Source organism: Patella vulgata, chromosome 5, assembly GCF_932274485.2.
Source record: "Patella vulgata chromosome 5, xgPatVulg1.2, whole genome shotgun sequence".
NCBI lineage: Eukaryota > Metazoa > Mollusca > Gastropoda > Patellidae > Patella > Patella vulgata.
In genome coordinates this window covers 22241242-22266279 of record NC_065883.2, presented here as the reverse complement: position 1 = coordinate 22266279, position 25038 = coordinate 22241242, and the positions used below count along the sequence as shown (strand labels likewise).

The following is a 25038-nucleotide window of genomic DNA, read 5'->3' as shown; positions in this document are numbered from 1 at the left end:
TAAAGTAACGAGAAACGTGTAAACTAAACTAAACATAGATATTTATATGTTTAATTAAAAGACTGCGGGTGGAAACCGTTGTATGCTGATTATTTTTATCAAGAACATGCATACAGGTTTAAAAAAAAATATATGCTGTTAAACCCTTATCCCTTGAAATGGCATCCGCCCACAAAGCTCCACTGCATGTTCTAGGACATGAACAGATATGGTAGCGTACCGGTATCCAGATTTTGAGAAAAAGGGCGGCGGAGAGGTCAACGAATTTAAAATGTTACCTGCATATCTATATGTTTTTTTTGTGTTATTTTTTATAGCCAAGTGTAAACAAACACAATTGTCCATAGTCCTATACTGGCAATATGGGCTCTCCTAAATACGCCATGGCACTGATATATTGAGTCATTTTGGGTGTATATGCGAATCCATTTTGAAAAGGAGTTCCTTGTGTACAACACTCATTTCTTTAAATTTCATCATATTCACATTTAATTCACCATTTACTTTAAATTTCATCATGGTCATCGTTCCTTAAAAAAAAATAGTCTCGAACTATTAACATAAGCAAAAATCGCACGCATTATTTTGTTTTTCAAGTATTTGCCTGAACTGAACTTGAAACCAAAAATTATGATTTACCGATGTAATTATAATGACACCGTTTACAGGTGTACTATTAGTTTACAGAAGGCTACCTACACGGGTTTTTACCGTTTTGACATGACGACAGATGCATGATTCATATCGTCTCATACTATCTGATCTTTAACCCGTAACCTTAGATTTTAGTATTGTCAATTTATATTTGGCTTTTGTCCAACAGTAATTTTTGTCGGTTATATAGCTTTACTAAAACACATGTTTATATTCTTTTCTGCTCGCTTTAATCACCCTCAACTTAATATTGTGGAAAAATATTCATAATATGAATTATCTAGTTTTATATTTACATATTTTGGACAATTGTTTATAATATTAATTATTTAGCTCTGTATTTACATTAACAAACTATTGTGGACAATTGTTTAAATTAATTATTCAGTTCCATATTTACATTAACTCAAATTATCGATTTATTTGTTATGTTCTGAAGACATTCTTCTTAAGTTCTGTTTTCTTTTTTCTTTCAGTTTTTCGATCATCACGCCAGGGAAAAGATTTACCCTGTGACTTTTTCCAGGTAAATATATCTCTTTCATATTTTTGTTTTAAAGGAGCTAAACCTCTAACTCAATATTTCCATTATATTCGAAATTAGATCTTAATATTAGTCATTTTTAATCAATATTGGTGTTGTTATCTTACTGTGAAAATATGAGACCCTGATATCCAATATTTAAGACACAATATGAACATTTTATAACCAGTACACGAGTCGTGTATTCTTTAGTTTCGGGCGCCATTCGTAATAAACAAAAGAATACATTACAACATTGCGGAAGTTATTAGTAATGGCTGATTCACAAACGACAAAATAATGATAAAAAAAACATGTAGAACTAAGCCGGAGTAAACACATGCGGCTTAATTTGGACTGTTAACGTATTTCACCGAACACAATTGATTAGAAATTACAATTATCTGTTTTAAAAATTGAATACAAATGACTTTGTATAAATGTGTGCTTTTAGATCAATTTTCGTCAGTTTTAAAGATCCAAAGAATAAAGTCACACGCCCTTTAAAAGTATGTTAAAATGTGAATGTTGTTTTATCAGTACTACACAAAAGCATAAACACCCCCACCCCTTACAATTCTAATATTTATATTATCAATAATGCTGACCAAATCAAGAAACTATCTCTAACTATTCATTTATCACTAGAAATTCTAATGATAATATTTTAACAACGGTTAGATATTTTTGATGCGTAAGTTTTGGTTGCTATGAATAAATAAATACAAAACGAATGGGCTGCTAAAGTGTTTCCCATTTTAACACCGGCCTCAAGGAGACAAAAAAACTATTTTGACAGCAAGTGTCATTATCAGGGAAAGAGACGTCACTCAAATACTACAGATAATAATGGCACACCCAAACTTCTATATATATTATGAGCCCCTTCATTATTAGACGCGGAAGTTGTTTCACTTTCAGTTTTGACTATTTTCATTGGATCCGATTTTTTATTTTACGCACATACTGTTTTTGGACCAGGAGCTGGTCGCCAGGGGCTACTCCTCTCGTTGTTGTACTTACTGAGGTCGACGCTCTCCGCAATTCAAGTACGTTTTATACAAATTTTGGTGAAATGAAATGGGGTTTAACACCCTACTGTTCTGCTCCGACTGGGCTAATGAATACGATAATCTTTAAGTGGCATTTAGCGACCGGTAAACACATTAACAGAACACATTTTTTATGGGAATACGAGCATACGCCATATACGGTGTGCTTTGAGGAAAATTTTCCCCGGTCAGCGGCGTTACGGCCTACTCTTATACCGAAATCCAACGACAAAGGGATCTTTTACGTGCACGCCAATGTGTACACGGGACTTCGGTTCTTCGTCCTGTCCCAACGACTATACGCTGCTCCTTGCCAGACCCTCTGTTCTGCCCCACTGGCATGGTAGAACAACGCTGAAACCTCCGAAATGATATTTAGGAATTTGCTTTAACGTGTTACCATCATGGATGGTAACTATACGTAATAATGAATTGTAAACTTACATGTAGTTTAGATTTTGTTTGCATACCCATGAGTGACCACTATACGGGATAATAAATAGGGTTATATTTTGATTCTATAAGTAGTAACATTTCGTCACGCATATCTATATTTATATATTATTTCAAAAACACACAATTGTATAGAATCTACACAATTGACAGACTAGAAATAGAAGCTTTAAGTACATGCACCCCCCCTCCCTTCACACACGCCCTGTTTGACATCGTTACACGGCTTAACGATTGCAAAGTTATAACAGCATTTATACTATCGCAGCCAAATAATTAGCTTTGTATTACAGCCGAAACAGTCAAAGTTCATTGCTTCATTTCACACAACTGTATTGCAAATAGTGTGTGGTAGAGGCCTTGAAATCGAAAATATATCTAAATAAATGAACCTTTGAATGGGCGAAGTTGAAAGGAAGCAAAAGTTTACATAAAACTAATCCGCAGGTGTACTTATAAATATTCAACGTATTTCACCGATACAGGTGCGCCAGTCGCCATTTTACTGTACTCAACTTGCGAGTTAAAATTATGCAAAACGACAAATCCCATTACAAGTCTAATGAACGAGTTGAAATAGGCTGTCATCGTTTAAAAACAAAAAAATCTTTTACTTGGCTTTTGCCTTTGCTTACATTTACATACAGTGACATTTGTAGCTATTTATAGTCTAGCCATTGACGTCATATAGATGTTACGAGTATACACCGCTATTTATCAAAACGAGGTCGCAGGCGCCCCGAGCAATGTATATGATTACGCGAAAAGTTTCACTCCTGTTCATTATACGCTTGTCTATTTATAATAGCCCTACTAAAGCTGCCGACTTAGATTTTAAATACATAGGACATTATGATGCGATTTTAGGATCATATTAAGATATCTCGCATCAAGTTTATTTAAATAGATAGCTTCCATAGTTTTTTTAAAAACCACCTTCCAAATTAATCATTGGATGATGACGTATGTAAAAGCAGTGAAATGGGGGTAACATCTAACTTTCAAACGCGCAAAAAAAAGTCGATGACGTATATGTGTAGATATTGATTGACTTTTATGTCTCAAAGTACAAAACGGAATAGAAATTGCGGTTTTGGTTATTAAAACAAAGTTTTATTCTTTTTAGTTAAAATATTTTTTCTATAATGTCGTATCCATCATTGATTGACATGATCGAATGCTATACAGAAATGTAAAATGTAGATTTCTGTTTAATCGATTATTGGAAAAACGATTTACACCTAATAATAATTGAAAAGTTGTTTCACGCATAATTCATTTATCTATTTAGAGCAAGTCGTTTTGGATGGGACGAAAAATCGAGATCCCTTATATATTTCATTGGGAGCACGTTGGAAATCGAAATGGGAGTGAGTTGTAACGCCGCTGTCCGGCCAAAATCCCCCGTAGCACACTACATCCCATATACGCATCTTCATTGACCTGCAAAACAAAAATAAGAAGCCAATACCTTTTTTTAAAATGTATTTAAAGAAGTGTATTTAGAGCATTTATATAAGTACATGTATATGTAACAAAGAAAATGGTACGATCAGATTACAAATGAAACTTTGAAATATGTAATAGATGAGATAATATAATGTAGGGGCATCATAGGTATAATTACATAGGTGGGTGAGATAATACGTCATGTAGCTTTATATGGAGATATGTAAATGGAGATAAAATGATATGGAACACGGTGGGGGAGACTCAAAGAAGCAAAATGATATGGAACACGGTGGGGGAGATTGAAAAAAAAGCCCACACAAACTAATAAAGATCATTATTGGTGATTTCCCCTGCTCTATGATATATATATATATATATATATATATAGACGAGATAATGACTGTAGTCTGAAGATCTTTCTCATGGCATTAGGAAGACACAAAACATTTTGCGGTATGGGAGAGAAGGGTTGGGGGATAATAGAAGTATTAGATGGGTGCTGATGTAGGAAGTTTAAACATACCCCCCCCCCCACACACACACACCAAAAAAAAGAAATAAAGAAAAAAAAGATTTACATGGCATTGTTTGTTTAAACGTAGTGAGTTACTTCATTATAAATAGTCTCCAATTTGAAAATTATTGGCATCCCCTCAACCGTTTAAAATGGCTACAAACAACACTTTTTTAAAAAAAAAGTAGGGAGTTAAATATTCCCCCACCCCAATCCCCCAACCCCCACCCTCCGTAAAGTGTGTGTTACATAACAAAAAATTAATAAGAAAGTAATGAGTTTTATCCAGATAAGGGCACGTGAACTTTGACCTACCTGCAATTAACAGGAAGGGGTTCTATTTTTAGCTCAACCGAACAGCACTATTGGACTTTGGATTGGATTTTCTTGCGTTAAACAATCTGTCCATCGGTCTGAAATTAATTGGAAAATAATATCCGTTTTCTCACTTACCCCCCCCCCCCCCCCAATCCCAACAAATTGTTAAAATTAAAAATCGTTAAGAACACGAATATCTGTTTTTATCATTTCAAAGAATGCCTATTTTTATTATTTATTTAAAAAAAATAACATTTCCGTTGTTGCCTCTAGCTATTATGTCCATAAAACATTGAACTTGTCGAGTTTTCTAAAACCAGATGTTTAGCGCATTCGGTTTCAAATTTCATTCATCACCATTCTATGTTCTATGTTAAAGATATATTATCCTTTTATAGGAATTAAATGATAAAAAACCTATAATGATTGCTTGTTTAACCAAGTATTTGGAATTTATTTCAAAATAACAACTACAAATTCCTGGATAATGAGAACATCGACGAAACCCACCGCAGTTAAGCGGGAAAAATAGCTGTGTCATCAACCGCAAAGTACGAAGTTCGTAATGTTTTTAACTGGCATAAAGATAGCTATTAGATAATATCGGTTATTACTTTTATCTATTTGTTAAAGAATTCGTGTTTTATTCAGCCTGTTAAACATTTTAAAAAAAAAACCCCCAACAAAACGCAGGCTTAATTACACAATGTTACATGGGTGATTGTCGTATATAGTTTCGAGTTTGAGTTACAAATTTTAGGGAAAAGTGAAAGGTATTCCTGCCGGTATTGGTCTAGTCTAGAAAAGCATGACATGTTCTCTTCAATGTTTCTTAAGTCCATATAACACAACTATCATTAATTGTCAATTACATCATTAAGAGAGGCAAGTCTCTAAATCAATATCATCAACAATCTTCGACATTGCAAACACGACTTATTGGTCAATTTAAATCAACATTAATGTTGTTATTTTACCGTGAAAAGTTGGATTTTTGATATCTAATACTTATTAAGACATAATGAAAATTTAAAAATTGATACATAATGAAAATTTAAAAATTGATACAGGAATCGCGCGCCAGAATGCTTTCGAGTGCCATTTGTAATGAAGCGACTCCATGAACGAGGCTAAGCATATCCCACATAGATTTCCGAAATAACCAGACACCAAAGACTGCCATTGAATTTGGACTCTTCGCTTATTTCGCCGAACATAACTCATAAGAAATTGCCGTAAAACAGAAACGATTGAATGTAAATCAGTTTATATTTATTCATATTACATTATTATATGCGATGCTACCAATTTGTGACCATTTCCAGGTGCCAAAGAATAGAGATTTAGCTCCTTTAAATACGGTGCCAAATACAAAATAGCAGTATTAAATTTCTTGTAAATAAGTGGTTGTTATGAAGTTATTATAAAGTTCAACCGTTTGGAATTATATAGCGAACCCACAATCAAGCTTATTTATCGAGAAATGTCAGGTAGTTGAGAGTAGATTAAAGTCATTAAGTATTATCTTCTTATATGAAAGATAAATACACAGTGAGGACAACGTCTAGTTTTCACACCCAATTTACAGCCCATTGAACTTTTATTATACCGTTGTACGTCAGTATAGGTGAATTCAATAAGTGCAATTATTATTATCTTATATATATTGAGTTCTCTTTTGTACTGGTAGTCATTCACAATATGACGTCACCAAGTTCGTCTATTTACTTACATCGCTCCAATAAAGGTGGGAAAATCCTAAAGGTCATCCATCAATAGAGTGTCTTGGTAATCGAGACTTATTTATGTGACGTATTTATACGTCTTATATTCTGGTAACTTGATAGGTTTGACTACGCATAAAAGACTTTGTTTATTTTGTAACTGACCATGATAATGTCATGTATAATTTTATTCACGGAGTCATATTCTGACCTCCCCAAGGCCAAGTCTCACCAAACCGGATATAAATCTCGCCTGACTATTGGATGAAACGGGAAATCATTCTGATTGGATGTTTTTATGGGGCTATCCCGTGTGTCTAGATTAATGAAGATTACAAATCTGAGTGTGACTAGGTCAATCTTCATACCTGCCAAGATTGATTTTTAAATGAATGCCTAATGTATTCAGTAGAAAGTGAATCAGACTCTGAAATACTTAAATGTTGTATTGATGTCCGCGATGCCATTAGTGGGTGGGGGTGGGGGTCAAAGAAAATATTTTTATTGGTATAAATAGTGACAAAAAATAGCAATTATTTAAAAAAAATCTCTTCGTACTTCCGCCACTGCTTGTTTAATTGTTTTTTTTTTTTTTTTAAAAATTGTTTTAATCTTAGTCGATTGGTTAGTCGAATTTCACCATTGTTCATAATGTCGTTGAATTTAACTCTAATTCATAATGTCGTTGTATTTAACTATATTTCACAATGTCGCAAGATGATAAATAAATCAGTTTAAGACCAAATAAAAGGGGAAATGAACACTAGTTGAGAGTCTGACGATTTTTACGCTTTAACATTAACGTTCCTTTTACGTCTTGGCCTATTTAATTAATTGTTGATAATCTAGTTAGTGCTAAAGAGATCGATGAATACACTCGAACATATTTGTCAATACTAAAATAAACTCAGATCTAATTTAGTAACTCATAAAATTTCCGTGCTTAATCGGGGTTAATTAACATTAATTATTTCATGAGACGAAGAATCCCATTGATTTTATCACCTTTGATTAATTTGAAAAACCGTGTGTCCTCTCTGTAGGGTAGAGTTATAAGCCGATTGACTTGAAATGTATACACAGCGTTTATATGTTTATTAGTCGAAGACGTCTATTGATATTCAAACGTTTCCAATAACTTGGAAGTCGGAAAAGTATAAATTATCAACTGATTACCAACACTCGTTTTGTATATAAATAAAATGGGAAGAACTATAGCAGCTAATCGAATTTTAATTATTGGTGATAGTTACTGATGGGTTAATACTCTTGACCATTTACAAACGAATGGGTATGCGACAACATTATGCGACCTTTCGGACGACTTAGCTGCCGTGGGCATATGTTTCGTTCCCTGAAAACCTGTCTTTTTAAATATCGAATTGATTACAAAGCACCTAAAACTAAAAATTAGGGTTGTGCACAGCAAGTTTTTACTGGCAATCTGACTGGTATTTAAAATGTACACAAATTAAAGACAGTTTCGTACATATTTTATTTGTCAGTTGACCTACGTAACATGGGTATTGTCTCCCGTGACCTTTTGGTATTCAGAGTTCAAGTTGCATCCGATCATATACTGGGTTAAGAGAACAAAATTGTGACCGTTGAAAATTTGATACTGATAAAATTAATACCCAATTCTCTAAGTATTTAAAACCATATATGATTAAATCGTTAATAACATTGCTAGAAATGCTGTTAGAATTAAATTCCTTCCATTTCATGAAGTGCAAAATAAATTATTACGTAATGGATGCGATGCGGATGCGCTTGAAAGAATATCATGACTTATTCGAATAACCTTGACCTTATAGTCCAATTCATATACTATATATGGTTGTATCGCCATGATAATTTTAACATTCAAGTGCTGTTTCTTGATACACCGTTATCTTAAGTTGTGTAATCAATGAAACATTTAATTGACGTTAGCGTTACTATGGTATTTACTGCGAGATAGGATGTAAGTTTCCGCCATCGTCTGATATTTCTACAATGTGAATACAATGCCTCCTTATACACTGATATAACATAAACCGTGCAGTGACATCCAATCTGCGATAAAATCATACGAGACGTATACATATACGAGACGTATACACTTTCAGAGTAATATACAAAAAACAAAAAAACCCCAAAAAACAAAAAAGTAATAATGGCGTCATACTTGAAAAACCAGCAAGCCAGGGGCCTGTTTCACGAAATTTTAACTAAAGATAAAATCCAAATTTTAGTATATACTTTAATTTTGATTGGCTAAGCACTAAAAGCAATCTAATGTTATCCAATCAAATTACTAAAATTTGGATTTTATCTTAGTTAAAATTTGATGAAACAGGCCCCAGATCTTTCAAATATGTACTATTGCATTGCTAAGACTTTTGCGATGAAAAGAATATCGCACATAATTGTCTTTGTTGACAACACACACCTGATAATTCCCTAGACAAATCAATTTCTCGGCATCTATCTATCTATCTATCTATCTATCCAACCATCCATCTATCCATCTATTTATCTATCTATCACTCCATCTATATCACTCTATCTACCCACCTATGTATACCAAATACCCAAAAGACCGTAAATAGTTCTTTTAGAATTCCATTCCAGTTTCGACATAATTTTTACAAAGCCATCATGACTAAGTCATGACTGTATGTTAAATGATGTCGCTTATGGCGCGCCATCAAAAGAAAATAAAATACACTTTTATATATTTTGCTTTAAATCAGATTGTCGTATCTTAGTGTTCAGCAGAGCTTATTCAAATCATGTAAACTAATTTGGTCAGTTATTGTGTAATATGTTTATATTCTATCTGTATATTTTCAGGCGCTTACTGGATTTATATTAGTAACCACAAGAGAGGGAAAATTATTGTATATCTCAGAAAACGTAACGGATTTCCTGGGACATTCTATGGTGAGTTTTGAAATCATACTAGTTTGTCTGACCGATCCCTTTAAGGAATATTTCTCTTCTTTTTATGATGAGACTAGAGTTAATTTTAAGTATGGCAAAAGAAGTGTCAATCTATATAATACCATAGCTCAACATATGGCCAGAAATTTAATAAAAGGTGGTCAATCATTCAAATATATATATTCTAAAGTCTGATTATCCAGTGCAATTCATTTCCAATGAAAAACCCATTTGCGTACTGACAGTAAATGGTTTTGGATTATTCTGTCATTAAATTGATGTATTTCTCAATCAAATGACATAATTCTTATTTTCAGGTGGATATGAAAACACAAGGGGATAGTTTATACGATATTGTTGATAAAAGGGATCACGTGGCCGTGCAGACACAGTTACAAGGAGGTGACGTCACAAGTTCACAAGATGTCGCTTTCTTCTGCAGAATGAACATGTCGAGAAGTTTAAAACGCCAAGCTGGTTTTGGCGATGTAAAGGTACGGATAACTAGTGATCTGTGTTGTCAAAACAAAAATGAAACGATTTATACTTTTGGCGAATGTTGCTTTCCATACACAGCTACTCAAAACCAGTTGGATTCTTATTAATAGGCCAATCATGTCTGTGATTATAAAAATAAAGATGTATAAATTTAACACAAAAATAAGTTAGGCGCCAATATTCTATGTTTTCAGAAATTTGATATTGGAAACCTGAATTTAAGTTGGAAATAAAATGATATTTTATATGGCTGCTTGCGGTTTCATGTCACGTGACGAAACCCTGTTGTCATGGATACGAATAAATACCATGTTGATAAATAGATATTAGAACTTGTAATATAATCTAATGTTTCAATTACGAATTGAAAACGATAATGGCTGCTCTATTTAATAACTTTTTTTCTGCAAGCGATTTATTTTCTTTCTCCTTTGGGAATAAAGTTAAATAAACAGAGTGTATGAATGGATATTCTGTAGCTTTGATGCCATTCAATGGGCCAAGCCCCACTGATAGATTAAAGTACAAACAGAAACATTACTCTAGCTTTTATATCTGTGTTTAATCGTACATATGAACGTAATGTAATTGAGGGAGGTTCAGTCAACTAATTCTATTTTGTAATAAAAAGCTCTATACTAGCTCTATTTCTCTTGAAGCTTCACGTAATTAACGTTTCTGTATTTTTCTTTTAAGTATTTATAAAAACTTTGCCATTAATTTCGATATTTTCGAAAAATTCGTAAAAATGGAGCTACAAAAAATATAGACCGTAAATATTCATTTGCGAGGGGCATTCGTTTCGAATTCTTACCGATAGAGCAAATCTAAAAAGGTTGGAATACATGTTATCTCTGTCATTGACTAGTCATTGTAGAGTCCGATGTAGAGTCAGTTTCTGTAATTGGCTGATTGAGCGAGTAACTAATCGAAGTTGTAATAGGCTTTGATTTACACGTGGATTTACCATCATATTTATTAGTTTATTCACTCAAATTTCAAATTAATCCTAACACAATTAGTGGACTTCCGATCTCACCGATTTCTACACACCCAGCTAGTATTTCCCTACAAAGAAATAATTAAACCTAAAACGATATGAATAGCCCCCTGTCGATTCCTCTTTATAGACATGAATTAAAATGAATTATGCATTGAAACTAAAGTAAAACGTACATTTATTTGGTCTTGAATCATTATTATTCTAATGAAAAACGTGTTTTTGTGTCAATAATAAAGCCATGTACAAATATTTTTCGTGATATATTCGTAACAAATAGAGACGTTCTAGCAAAGGATTTAGAATTTGTACAAATATTTTTACTAGGTTCATTACTGAGAAATCAATGTAATTGTTCTTGTATGCTTGGGGAATTACGTGTGTATTATTATCATGTATATCAAGAATGGGCCTAATGTACCCTTATGATTCCACTGATTGATGATATAAAATTCAATTATTTAGAATTGTGAAATAGATGTTATACAAGTTAATTCGATCGAGAAAAACAACAGTGAAAGCTTTAAACCGAACTTACAATTTGATTATGTTTGAAATTCGTAATTTAGGGAAATAGTATAAAGTAAATAAATTGAGCTACGTATTTTAACTAATTAATGACAGAAAAGTCTATTTGTTATGAGTAAGTATATCAATCTGATACTTCGTTTCGTTTTTATACATTGATGGCCTCTACACACCTAGTGTAGTGAAGACAAGTAAATTGAAATTTTGAACTTTGAAAAACGAAACGAAATAAATTGTAATTATATAGGCCGATTGGTTTTAGTGGCTTAAATTTCCAAATAGTATTTATTTTGTTAAGAATTCATACCTTTATGTTGGTATTTAGTGGTCTGATCCCACTCGGAAAATATGGAGGGCTAGAATTTAATACGTATGACGCAAATAATAATAATACCTACTATATGACACGGGCAAAGTTTTTTCAGCACCATTTTAACGAGTATGATGTTATCGTTATCTTTGCTTAGTAATGGGGATAATATTACATGCTAAGATCAAATGAACAATAATAATTGTATACACCTATTTCTTGCTGTTTATATTATACGTAATATATCATTTTTGTTAAGAATTCATACCTGTATGTTGGTATTTAGTGGTCTGATCCCACTCGGAAAATATGGAGGACTAGAATTTAATATGTATGACGCAAATAATAATAATACCTACTATATGACACGGGCAAAGTTTTTTCAGCACCATTTTAACGAGTATGATGTTATCGTTATCTTTGCTTAGTAATGGGGATAATATTAAATTCTAAGATCAAATGAACAATAATAATTGTATACACCTATTTCTTGCTGTTTATATTATACGTAATATATCATTTTATTGAAACTGCCTATCTTTTGACATTTTATTACAACTACCTATCTCTTGACACCCTAATTTGGTCAAAAGTTTCGATTTTAAGGCAGTCAGTATTTTGTATTAGAATTAGATTAGTCGTCCATGTATAAGTACAGAACAAAAATGGAAGTTTCCTGGGGCTCGCTCAGTCAGAGCAATGACACGAAATTAAAAGCGTAAAAAGATGTCAGCCACTGGAATATATCCTTTTCCACATCATTTACAAAATTCTTTATTTACTAGACAAATATAATTTTTTCAGGTAATGCACGTTCGTGGACATTTTACCTCCGTGCCCGGAAGTGAAACTGGAAGCGACCAACAGTATGTTTTTATGGCCACCTGTACCCCTTTGATCACACCGGAACTAAAAGAAAATTTGGTACAAAACAACACTATGATCTTTAAAACAGTCCACCAACTGGACATGAGCTTCATGGAGATCACTGAAACGTAAGTAACTTTCAAGGTTTTATCCAAGACTTTATAACCTAGGCGGAGTTATTTCCAAAAACTGACGAATGATGGTAGAGGCAAGGAGGAGCTGGAAAAGCTACATGACCTCTAGTTTCTTTCTTAGTCTGTAAAATTTGAATCATGTACGAAACTACGGGTTCCTCTATATACATGTACTTTTCCAGATTCGTGATTATATATTGGCAGAGTGTCACAGCGATTATCGACATTATCTAAAAAAACCTCAAGATTTGAACATGGACAGTATTAATTCTGAAAACCCAATTACAATCTATTTTAAGTATAATAAGCTACCAGTGAATATTCACTTCAAAAAACTCATCCAATCGGCATTACTTTAAAGGCTTTGATTTGCTCGAAATTGATAGTGTGATTAATGGTATTGGACCAGGACATAAGAATCATGATGTGCAGATCCCTAATATAGTTTAATATGGAATAATGGGACACGACAACGATGTAATCTGCCTAAGATGTAATGATTTATGTTATTTTTGGATGCAGACTGTTTCCGGGTGGGAATGGACGGTAATTTAAATTAAAGAAATACAATCGTAGGAGTTATTTAGTGTGATGTAATCGTACCATTAGGACATTGTCTTGTGAACTAAACTCATGAAAAATATATTGAAAATCGTCGAATGAGACATTTATTTTTATGGTCTTTAAACGTCAGAGGGCACAGTTTTAGTGGGTACATAAACCCCGGAGCTCAAGATCAAACGTTATTATGATTTGCTTATATTATGACGTAAAACGTCATCAATATCTGTGTAGGTGTGAACCTATTCCACAAGGGAGACAATGGGATCTAAATGTAACTTTGATAGTTTTATTTTACAAGTAACCTGATATCACTAATGGTTTTTAGTCATCCCAATAAATGTAGATAACCATCGGTCTATATATAAAATAGGCTAGGTGATCAATACTTGTATTATTAAAAATCAGCGTTAATACCTTTAACAGCACCAATAATCAACTTGTAGTATCACTAGAACCTGTGTTTTACGTTTTCAACACAATCCCACCATATTAAATATCCTATGTGACGGAAATAAACTTAGATTGTACGTGATTAATATAAAAGAGCGAATATAAAATATATATAAATCGAAGCTAATTAATTTTATTTAACAATTAGTCTAAATGTAAAAGACGTTTTGATCTACAATTACCATTAATCTGAAATCGAACCAATCAGATTTTACTATTCACAGCTTCTCCGGATTAACTTAGATTTCCTATTATCTGTTAATAATTCTGAAACTGTACACCAGTGGAATCTGATGTGATGGTTTTAATCACGTTGCGTTTCACGTGTGAAATCTCATTTCGATTAAAAGGCCGACTTTCATATATAGATCGGTTATTGTTCCATTTAGATAAGAATTTCATTTCTGTTAATAGAGAGCAACACAACAAAACAAAAAGGGCCAGATAGTTATAGCCAATATAGTTATAGATAAGAATCGCGCATGTTGTAAATCAATTTGGGATGATAATTATTTGTAGCACCTTCCCACATAATCAATTTTAATACAGCCGCGAAGGTGCTGAACCCACGTCAATGAAAAGGGTAAAATGATAATTACCTTTACGGTTGGTTGTACTGTGAATAACAATAATAATTACACGCACCACCTAGATTAAATGTACTTTACTTTTATCTGATAATATAACCGCAGCATTAACCTCATATTATATACATTTATATAAAGTACGATTTATTTTCCATTTTATCTCTTAAGTTAAAGAGAAATACAATCAATTTAATTCGGATCAGCGAAGCTCTTTCTGTTTTATCTGAACTTAAAGAGATCAATCACTTAAAGTTTGGGATTTTTCTGTATTTAGTTTAGGTCTATATGATTCACTTTTAGTTTTATTTCAAGCTAAATGGTGATTAGAGTTCAAATTAGAAAGGAAATATATTGGTATAAATAACATTTATTCATAAAATATCAGATATACCATGACAATTTTAATGATCTGATACAAAAACAAAATGGCTACAGTACTGTAAAATAATAATAGTTGAAGGCATTCTACCCCACCACTATGATTTGTTAATTTACGATAGCAAGTATTTAATAGGACGCTTTCAGTCAATTCAGAAGACAATTTATTTGTTGTCATAAAGTCTTGTTTGTTTTATATAATCACCTTAAATATGTTTTTATTTGCATCATCACTGAGATTTACAGTGCCTTAAAATAAACAGATGATAGACCGATGGTCAGATAACAGTGTGTGAATGGTTATATTTAGAATTGTGGAATAGTTATTTCATGTCATATTGAACGATTCACCATTAAGGTTTATCTGTCGGATCAATGACCCAACTTTAGTTTTATCTAAAGTCAAAGTGCAATACAGTGTTATAATTTTAATCAGGCGTTCATTTATTTTCAGTTTTATCTGAAATTAAAAGGGATATAGGTTATGTTTTTAATATAAATAGATTGAGTATTAATAAATTATACGTTTAATTTAGAATCACTATTTAAACATGCGTTATGCAAGAGCTAAATCTGCCTATTGTAGGTCTTTCTTTTGGCCACAAATGTTATATAAATTATGAATTAGACATTAATTAACTTGCCAAGACCGTAATCAACTCTTATTGTAACGATGGTACTTCACAATCAAGACTATGCTGTGAATACCTCAAATCGGGATAACTTCGCTCTGAAAAGAATAATGTAATATACATGTATTCATTTTACATTATCTATTTTTGAACTATTATAGTAAGAACGGTCGGCTGTTTATCTAATTCTTACATAACGCAACTTTAATAAGGATATGGTCGATAGTTTTTAGAATAACATCGTTCATCTTTTCGTATGTGTGGAATAACATGAGCTAATTTGTTTGGAATATGTCCTGTCTTAAGAGATTAAAAATAAGGGATAAAAATCTATGATTAGATAAACATCAAACGGTATTATATTATCTAAATTACCTGTTCCATTAGATATTAAATATATTTAATATTTCGTTAATAATATGCAAAGTTAACAGACAGTTATGAAAATTCGGGTAATGTATTCATGGATGTTATAGTGGATATAGATGCTAAATATTCTTTTATATACATTGACCTGAGATTTTTTTTTAAAAAAGGTTATTAAAGTTACAAATCTTTCATGTCTGTTACAGTGGATATAGATGCTAAATATTCGTTTAATATCGTAAATGAAAATAAATTGAGTTTTTTTTTTCAAAAGGAAGGTTATTAAAAAATGGATACTTCATGTTGTTTGGTTGATGTTTATCATACCAGACACAGACCAAACTAGAGATCAAACGCAATGAACAAAAGACAAAGATCGCGCGACAATTTTTCTACATGATATTATCTACTCTACATTTTTCATCAAGCCATTATTTAATCAATAACATGGGTAATGATTGTGTTGGGTGCAAAGCGCCACTTTATCAGAATTCAATAAAATGTATTCATTGCATAGGCTTTAAGCAAATATCGAATGTTTTACAATCCGGACTTCACTGTATTAATTATTCAATATATTCCGGTCAATATACAATAGCCTTTAAGAATAGAACAAGGATTGTCCTACACTGTAAAACACGTTAGTTTATTCAATGTGAAAAATACTCCGATTCAAAAAATAGTTATACAAATGAGTGAGACAAAATGTCAACAGATTAGACTTCCATTGCAAAATATTCTAATAAATCCGTAACTATATAATGTTAATTACGTAACAACATATCCGAATTTCCGAGTGTTGTGTTTTTAGAGTGTAATGTAAAGTAGGTGTATATGATGGATTCATCCTGTCAGTATTATTGTCTATTATACAACCATCAATCAAACCACAACACACCGCTGAACTACGTTGACCTGGCGCTGTACGGTTTGAATGTGGTATAACTCCGAAACAGAAATCGGTAGTCCAACGGTCCGAGCTACCCCTATACACCAAATTTCAGCCTCGGGAAGACCTAGTGTAGCCGCCAGTCACAAATATTAGTATAGTTAGATGAAATCATTCTGCCACATAGTTCAAGACAGACCGTACTATATATAGGTTTTTAAACAATAGAACAGTGGACCGACGAACTCAACTGTTAATATGGGGTTCTTGATCAAGGGATAGGATGGTCAGAGATTTGCTCATTGACCTTTCGATTCTACTCTCTATAATCGTTTCTCAAATTTTCGTTGGTTTGAAGGCTTTTCTCAAAAGGGTTCACCTTGGATAGCTTTAGATACACAAAATGGAAGTAGCATTCTAGCAAACGTGCAACTATTCGCCTACATTTCAACTTAACCAACTTGTTAATTTCTGCCTCAAAATGATCAATATTGTTAATTTCTGCCTGAAAATAATCAATATTCACCAAAAAGCTTTCTTCTATTCCACACCGAAAAATCTCCCTAGAAAAGGGAAAAACGAGAAAGAGAGAGAGAAGGTATAAAGTCATGTGTAACCAATGGAGAAGAATTATTGGTGGTCTGTGTCCTTATTACACATGGCAGTGTCTGGACGAGTATAATGCTGTATCGCAATACAGCACAACTGCCGAATTTCTACTATTATTCCTTTTTTAAAGAGACGTTACGCGGTTACGCCTGTCTACGTATCTGTCTACGTCTATACCTCTGTTGATTTTGTTTTAAAAATGTAAAATTTAATGAAATTATTCTTATTGTTTGATGTTTCTTCTTTTTTAGAGCGGAGCATCATCTTGGATACACAAATAACGAGATTAGTCGGAAGTCATGGTACACATTATTACACCCTGAAGATATTCATGTTGCTAGGGAGAAACATGTACAATGTAAGACTCTTTTTGGCTACCCTTTCAAAGTGATTAGAATTTAACCCCATATATGAACAAAGTTGTTTTTTGTTTTAAAGATGCATTATGTATGGTTTAGATAAAGAGTGGGCTGTTCTTGTTATAATAGTTTAAAAATAGATAATAAAGAATGAATATATTAAAAATTAAAATTATTTCATTCTGGGCGAAGTTATGACTGTTTGAAAATGTACCGGAGATAGTTTAACGGTACTTGACATCCGAGACTAAGTCTCAATTATTCATTTCTTCGTAAATTTTTAAATGTCGCCGGTGTTTAAATCCATTTAAATCTCTGCCATCCGATCGTCTAGAGAGTTGATTATTAAATGCTTGTCTTGTTAATAAATGTGGAATTTATTTGAAGTCGACAGAAAGACCGTCAATATGCAGATTTAGCTCTTGCATAATGCAACTTTAAGTTTCTTGACCAGTTGTAAGTTTTTTCAAAGTCATGTTTCTTGGATAAGACTTTATTGAAAACATTCGTTATCGCGTTTCTGTGTTTCGTCATTTGTAAGGCCAGATATATTTAATTTGTTGTTTTTCTCGCCATTATCGAATTCCTATTAATATTCAAATTTTTCTAATTTTACAGTGATCAGATCCAGTCATGAAATGGGGTGTATGGTGACAGTACGCATGCTCAGAGCTAATGGTTCTGTAATATGGATAAATATGGTTATGCACGTGAGACAAGCTGCGGTAGTCTCAAACGACGAGCCCGTTATAGTGTGTATTAACCAGGTCATTAGGTAAGCAGATCTTAAAAATATAATGAATTGACGTATAAATATATCAATCTTCTAATAATTTATATTGTTATAAATTTCATATTTAAGCAATTAATCCGTTATCGTTACTGCTGTCTAAGTAAAAGTGATTATACATACTCAAAAGTCCCTAAGCCATATCTGATAAAAAAGAAAATCTGACATATAGATATATGGAAAAGTTTAATTATATTTTATTTTTTCTTCAGTGAGCAGGAAGCCTATCAATTTAAAATACAGAGCAACACGTTCAGTATTTACCCATTGAGGAGTGATAACATGTGGAGTTCGGGAGTTGGTAATCTGCAATCAACACACCAAACTAATCAGTGGATTCCCAACTCTCCAAACTATGGACAGTATCCAACCATGCGACAATCACCACCTGGATTCCAGGATCATTTATCTCAACCACAGTACCTAAGACGAGGTTGCACTGAACAACGAAACAAATCTGCGTCACTCCAAACTGAGAAGGTTAAGCAAATGCTGCAGAAGAAACTCACTGGATGCAAGCCTGCCAAGATTCCTAGAGTCTCCTCCACAGATCGCACTGATAAACCTGCCGGTTACCAAGGAGATTTTGGACTCCGCCCTACAACAAACTCTTACTTCGGCTCTTTCGAATCTTTCTGTGACACATCGCTTTCGTTGGAATCTCTCTGGCATGCACCTACCCAGGTGATGTCAGTCAGTAACTACTCAGTGTCATCAGAACCCACTATGCAGAAGAAGGGCGTTATTGTTGAACCATCCATGCTGAGACACTCGGCATGTTTGAGTCCAAATCTCTTGGAGCAGGTTGTTCCTGATTCTGGGTGTATTGTTCCTGATTCCTACTTGACACCTGAGCCTTCGCCGGCGTCAAGTCCGGAACACAAATCTTCCAGCGAACAAACAACTGGCTTAGATAGCTCTTTCGAATTGCTGGATGATTTGTCAAAGATTGAACAGTTTCAACAGGTCCAGAAGATAAGAGAGGAGAGAAGCTTAGCAGAAAAAACTGGAATGAAGAGGAAGAGAAAGGAACTGCCTTTAATGGATTCGTTGGATATTGAGTCATTTTTTGATAAGTTGACCCCACATATGAAGCGTGAATACCCTGAAGTTAAACCGGTGATTAAAGCAAAAAGTAAACCAGTGAAATCAAAAGACTTGCTTCCTGTAATTGATTCATCTTATCTGGAGGCTTTCTTCAACATCATTGATGATGTCGAGGAACAGTTGAAAAAAACAGCTAGCGCACAGGCGGCTGTTAAACAAGAACCGGTGGAACAGAACATGGTGTCAATGACGCCATGTTTCAGACCTTTCTATCCAACGCCAACAACTATGCAGTCATCCCAAAGTCCTCTTCATAGTGTGCCTTCTCCTGTATCATCAGTACACGAGGAATTCTCACCTGGCCCAAGCTACGCATCTGAATTATCAGAAGAAGAATTAATAGACGAATTTAATAGTACACCAGTTGAGATGTCACTCACCGTTGATGTAGCTGAAGTTAAAGATGAATTCGAGGCTCTGCAGCAATCTCACTTCCAACCAGAAACAAACGAAACCGAGTTGTTACAACTCCAAAGGCTCCTCAGTTCACTTGTACCAAATTCAGGTTAGTATTTATTTTATACTGTAGTAAGCCGGAGTAAAGTTAACCATGTTTTGAACTAGTACACCAGTGTCTTCTAGACCCCAAGACACAGATAACGTTACACACGGACCCCCAGCACCAGAAGAGATGCATTAATATAACGTTACTCACTTAGTCCGTTTAGTGCTAATTTAACTTCACTTTAAAATGTTTCGCATATGTCACATGTTCTCTGCTAATATTAATATTTTCTTCTATTTCAGGTTCGCGAAACCTTTTAAAAGACCCCCAGTAGGAAAATTTTGTGTAAGCTCCACTTACAGATGTTCCCAGTATGGCATATTGCCATTGTTAGCTAAACAGTCATTGGATGAGTCCTTTGGCATGCTGCTGGACAGCTCTTAGTGTTTTATCATTATTCATTGGTTAAAATGCCAAAAACTTTATAGCTGCTGGACAGTTGAACATTAATAGGTTCGCCGGTCGATCCTATTCCCTCTCTTTGTGGTTTAATATAAACGTTTATATAACGAAGTTACTAAGGAAACAAACTGCTGGTCAGTGAAGAAAAAAAATCACGGAAACTTGCTTACTACGTAACTTGTGAATCTATTTTTATAATATATGGATTCCTGTTGATCAGGACTATTATTAAACAGGAGGACTTGTTGATCAAGTCAGCTTTGAGCGATGGAAGTATTATTAGAGTTAGCTATCATCTTAATGACGTCATTATGTGCCTTATGAGGAAGTGACGGAATATTATCATTTTGCGTCGTGGCTGACCATTTCTTCTTTATTTTTGTGCTTAGTTCATACAGATAGCTTTATATACTTACATATATTATGATAATCAAATTTATTATATTGTTGATTTGTTTAATACGAAACTATGGCAACTGCTATTTCAATATATCTTTGTTTATAAAAGATCTAAATTGGCCATCTTTTCCCAGTTTAGCATGTTTTTTATGTATTAAATTTAGACAACTCAAATTTTTGGAGAAATCAGCAATTTCAAGGCTATCGCTGGTCGATAACAAAGAAAGTTGCGATTTCTTTTTAAATTTCATCAAAATTAGTTATAAGAGTTCTAAAATCATTACCCACTAGTGTTCTAATACTTCAGAAACTTACAAAATATCCGAAGTCTGTCTCCTCACAAGACAACGTTTCAGCATTGCATATATATCTATTAGTCATAATTCTATTGTCATAATCATTTATCTTGCATTTTGTTCATTAGTAATCAATAGTTCATATCTATATCCTTAATTTTATGTTGCATTATATAATTATTTTGTTAATTTTAAGCTGCGCTGGTCGCAAATATATCATGTAGAGTTAAATAACATTAAAGTGTTCATAACTATTGTTGTCAAAATTAAGATTTGAATTGATACGATCTCGGAAAGTTTTTGGAATTTTAAAAAGTGTCAGAAACCGCTCCTTTACGTTATTTCATTGTATACGCTGGTCGTGTATAAGATATGGCGTGTTGGGAACAAATGCTGCTACATCAGCATAGAAAAGGTAGACCTAGTTATCCGCCCTTAGATCCCATTCAATGCATAAAAGAGGATCAAGGAGTAGATAACTCGGTCTAAAATTAAGTGACGTCATGAGCAGAGAAACGTTCACATCGGTACAGAAGTTAATGCCGTCACTAAACATTGTCGCGTAGCAGGGTAGTTTCGTTCACCCAGACTGTTTATATATTCCATCGGTTACTAATCTCGTGAAGACTGGGGATGTTTTGGATGATTGGAAACTTAATACAGATGTTAGTTCAATGTGCATTGAAATTTGTTTAGGTACCAGAAGCGCACTTACTCGTCTAATAATTAATAGCCCATGTATTAGGAAGGGTCTGATTGGACGAAATTACGAGTGGCAGTGCTGTAAGAGCACATAAACCAATGACGTGGAAACACCATTACGTCAGTTAAAATGAGTTAGATGCGTTCTGCTCCCTAGCATCTCTTATTTTATACATTTTTCAGATCTTATTTCAATTAAAGTATATATATATATCTATGTTTATGATAAAAGAGACAGTTATAGATTATAAAACGGTCCATAATTTAGCTGGGTCTGCTTTGATTGCAATATATCCAAATCCGATGGATAAATTCGAATATGTAGTTCAGATTCAGGAATCTGCCTAAAAAATAACAAGTTCTAAACCGTGAGAATATCGTAGTCTCAAAGTAATGTAGATTTCAGCAGACTTTGTCACGATTACATGTTGAACACATGTAATTTCTGACAAATGAAAATTCGGATTCAATGCAATCAAGGTCGACCATAATTGATTAAATTTTTTTGATAACAATTAATGCATTGTTTTTGGAAGTTTACATTTTAGAATTTTCTAATTTATTTTGGTAGTAAATTATAAAGACGCACAAATTTAACCTTTTATTAAATTAGAACTTATTGTTTAAACGTAACTAAAGTTCTGACTTGTTTAAAAATTAGTAAAGACCAACTGTCACTTTAAATCAGATTTACTTTTAAAATCGTATTTGTAGCTATGTAAGCCGTGTAACCAACCGTTTAAATGCCTACAAATCTTTAAAAGTCTATGAATTGTTTTGCCGTTTTCGTCAATTTAAATCGTTCATTGTTCAAATTTGTTTTCTTTCGTGTGATTTTGGAATTTTCTATCATAGATCTTCTTTTTGATGGTGTTTTAAATTCTAGTTCGATTTCATTAAAATTTTAAGTAATTCTAGCTCTAGTATAAGATATTTTGAAATTTTGTGGTGCCTTGTTTATCGATTGATGTTTCATAATGAATTTTTCTTCGCGTTGGCTTTGTATCACTATCTCTATTTTAATGGTTCCAATAAATTCTTCTCTGATAATGACATTATCTTATTCGTTATTCGTTTCCTAGGTGAGGACCCCGGACTCACAACCTTCATAGGGGTGGGGAGGGGAGCGAATGGTTAACGCGTGTACGTTGCATCATAAGGTCTGTCATTAAGTCAAGTGACCTGGTTTTGATCCCCTGCTTGAACGTGACGAGGAGTAGTGTTGCCTGTCCATCCTCGTGGGTTTTCTCCGGCTCCTTCGGTTTCTTCTCACTGCTAAAGACCCCTAAGCGCAAGCGAGTAATTGAAATAAAATTTCGTTAGTCCCGAAATGACCAATTTGTGTCGAGTGGACGTTACCACCTCCCCCTCTCGCACCCGAAATGACCTAGTTAAATCCCATCTCCCTCTCTCTCTCTCTTTTGGATGAACCATAACCAGTCCGTTAGCTAACGGATGATGAAATTGACTTTCCAGGAACAGATATTTAACGGACCGTAAACAAATGACACGTCTGCAAGATAACGACCCATTAGAGTTTAACAGATCGTTAAATTAACTGAAGGTGCGTTCACACTAGGGGTTTAATCTCAATTGAATTCAGAATAAAGTCTTATTCCGGATTTAGGTGTCACATTCAATTCGTTAAAAATCGAATTGTATCTGAAATAAGGAGTCCGATTATTTTTCTGAATTTAATCTGGAACAACAGTCGGTTTATTCGCAGCCAAGATTTGAGTTTGGAACGTTTGATTGAGATCAACGGGTTTACCGGAACCGAATAACTTTGCGCGCATGTTCACTTGTACTTCCGTTTTATCGCTTGGAGGGAATGGCAAACAACCTAGATACGGATTTTGAGAGCTGACGATGTAGAGGTGCGGCTGCAGGCCTCGCATCGCAAGGCTGGCTGATCTTCCAGAGGACGGTCGATCAGCGCCGGAATAAGCTGAAAAGCCTTAAACAAAAAAAGCCTTAAACAAAAAAAAAACCCGACAACAAAATCTGGCACCTCTTGTCGAAATATTTTTAATGACGGGGAGTGGGATATACTGGAAAGATATTGGGAACTAGGCCAATTCACAATCCTCTTCACGTGGTAGACACAGTGGTGATAGCAGGGGCTCAGCCACGGGCGCAGGCTGATGAATCTCAACCTGGAGATCACCATGACGATAATGATGATGGTGATGATATTTATTTATTTTTGTCAGGTAAAAACATTTACAACACACTAAATTCTGATTACGAGTTCTGCCCTATACTAACATTTAATATCAAGGGCCATAACTCTGGTAGTAATTAAGGTAAATCGTTGAAAATCGATAGGCTCCCTCGTCTCATGGCCATTAAGGGAGCCGCAGTGGCTAAGTGGGTAAGATACTCGCTCGCTAGCCTGGAGGTCGCGGCCGAGAATTTTCCGGGTTGGTTTCAGTGGTGTTGTACAGAACGGAGGTCCTGAGAAGGACAACTGTCTAGTCGTTCGGATGGATACGAGAAACATAAAAGATTCCCTGGCAGTTGGAATTCGATATAAGAGTAGACCATACCGCGGCTGTCCGGGCAAAATTTTCCTCAAAACACACTGTATGGCGTATGCCCGTCTTCTGGTGCCGATGAAAACGTGCCGGACGCTGAATGGCAAGATGCCGAAGATGCAAGACCCGGCGTCGCTGATGTAGCCTTGCTCGCCTTAGGAAATTAAACATTAGCAAGAGAAGATCACGAATACGAAGACAATTCCGCGAAATCTTTTCAAAAGTTTTAATTGTCCAGACATGTGTAGCAGTCTATACAATCAAGTTTAAATGGTCTTCCGTAGGATACTAATATTCTTAAATGTATGAACTGTTCATTTTCTTCCGACCACCATCCGATTTCTATATTTTTTTTTTTTGCGGGGGGTTAAATGCAATATCACGAATTAAAACCAAACAAGTCGTGATGCACCATTTAGCTTATAATTTATTGCGGAAGCCACCGTGTTGCTAAAATATTAGTAATTAAAATATCAGAAGTGTCATCTTTCGACTTCTTAAATAACATACT

General features: G+C 34.0%; 1 protein-coding gene across 1 annotated transcript in view; it reads left to right on the top strand.

The window, feature by feature from the left end:
- Positions 1-23043, top strand: part of LOC126821912 (neuronal PAS domain-containing protein 4) — a 39416-nt gene extending 16373 nt beyond the window's left edge. Inside the window, exons 3-10 of the mRNA XM_050550530.2 lie at positions 1131-1180; positions 9529-9618; positions 9936-10112; positions 12759-12949; positions 17682-17788; positions 18408-18564; positions 18792-20191; positions 20434-23043. Of these exons, the coding sequence (XP_050406487.1) occupies positions 1131-1180; positions 9529-9618; positions 9936-10112; positions 12759-12949; positions 17682-17788; positions 18408-18564; positions 18792-20191; positions 20434-20465 (2204 nt within the window). The 3' untranslated portion in view covers positions 20466-23043. The remainder of the gene's footprint in view (positions 1-1130; positions 1181-9528; positions 9619-9935; positions 10113-12758; positions 12950-17681; positions 17789-18407; positions 18565-18791; positions 20192-20433) is intronic.
- The last annotated feature ends 1995 nt before the right edge of the window (positions 23044-25038 follow it).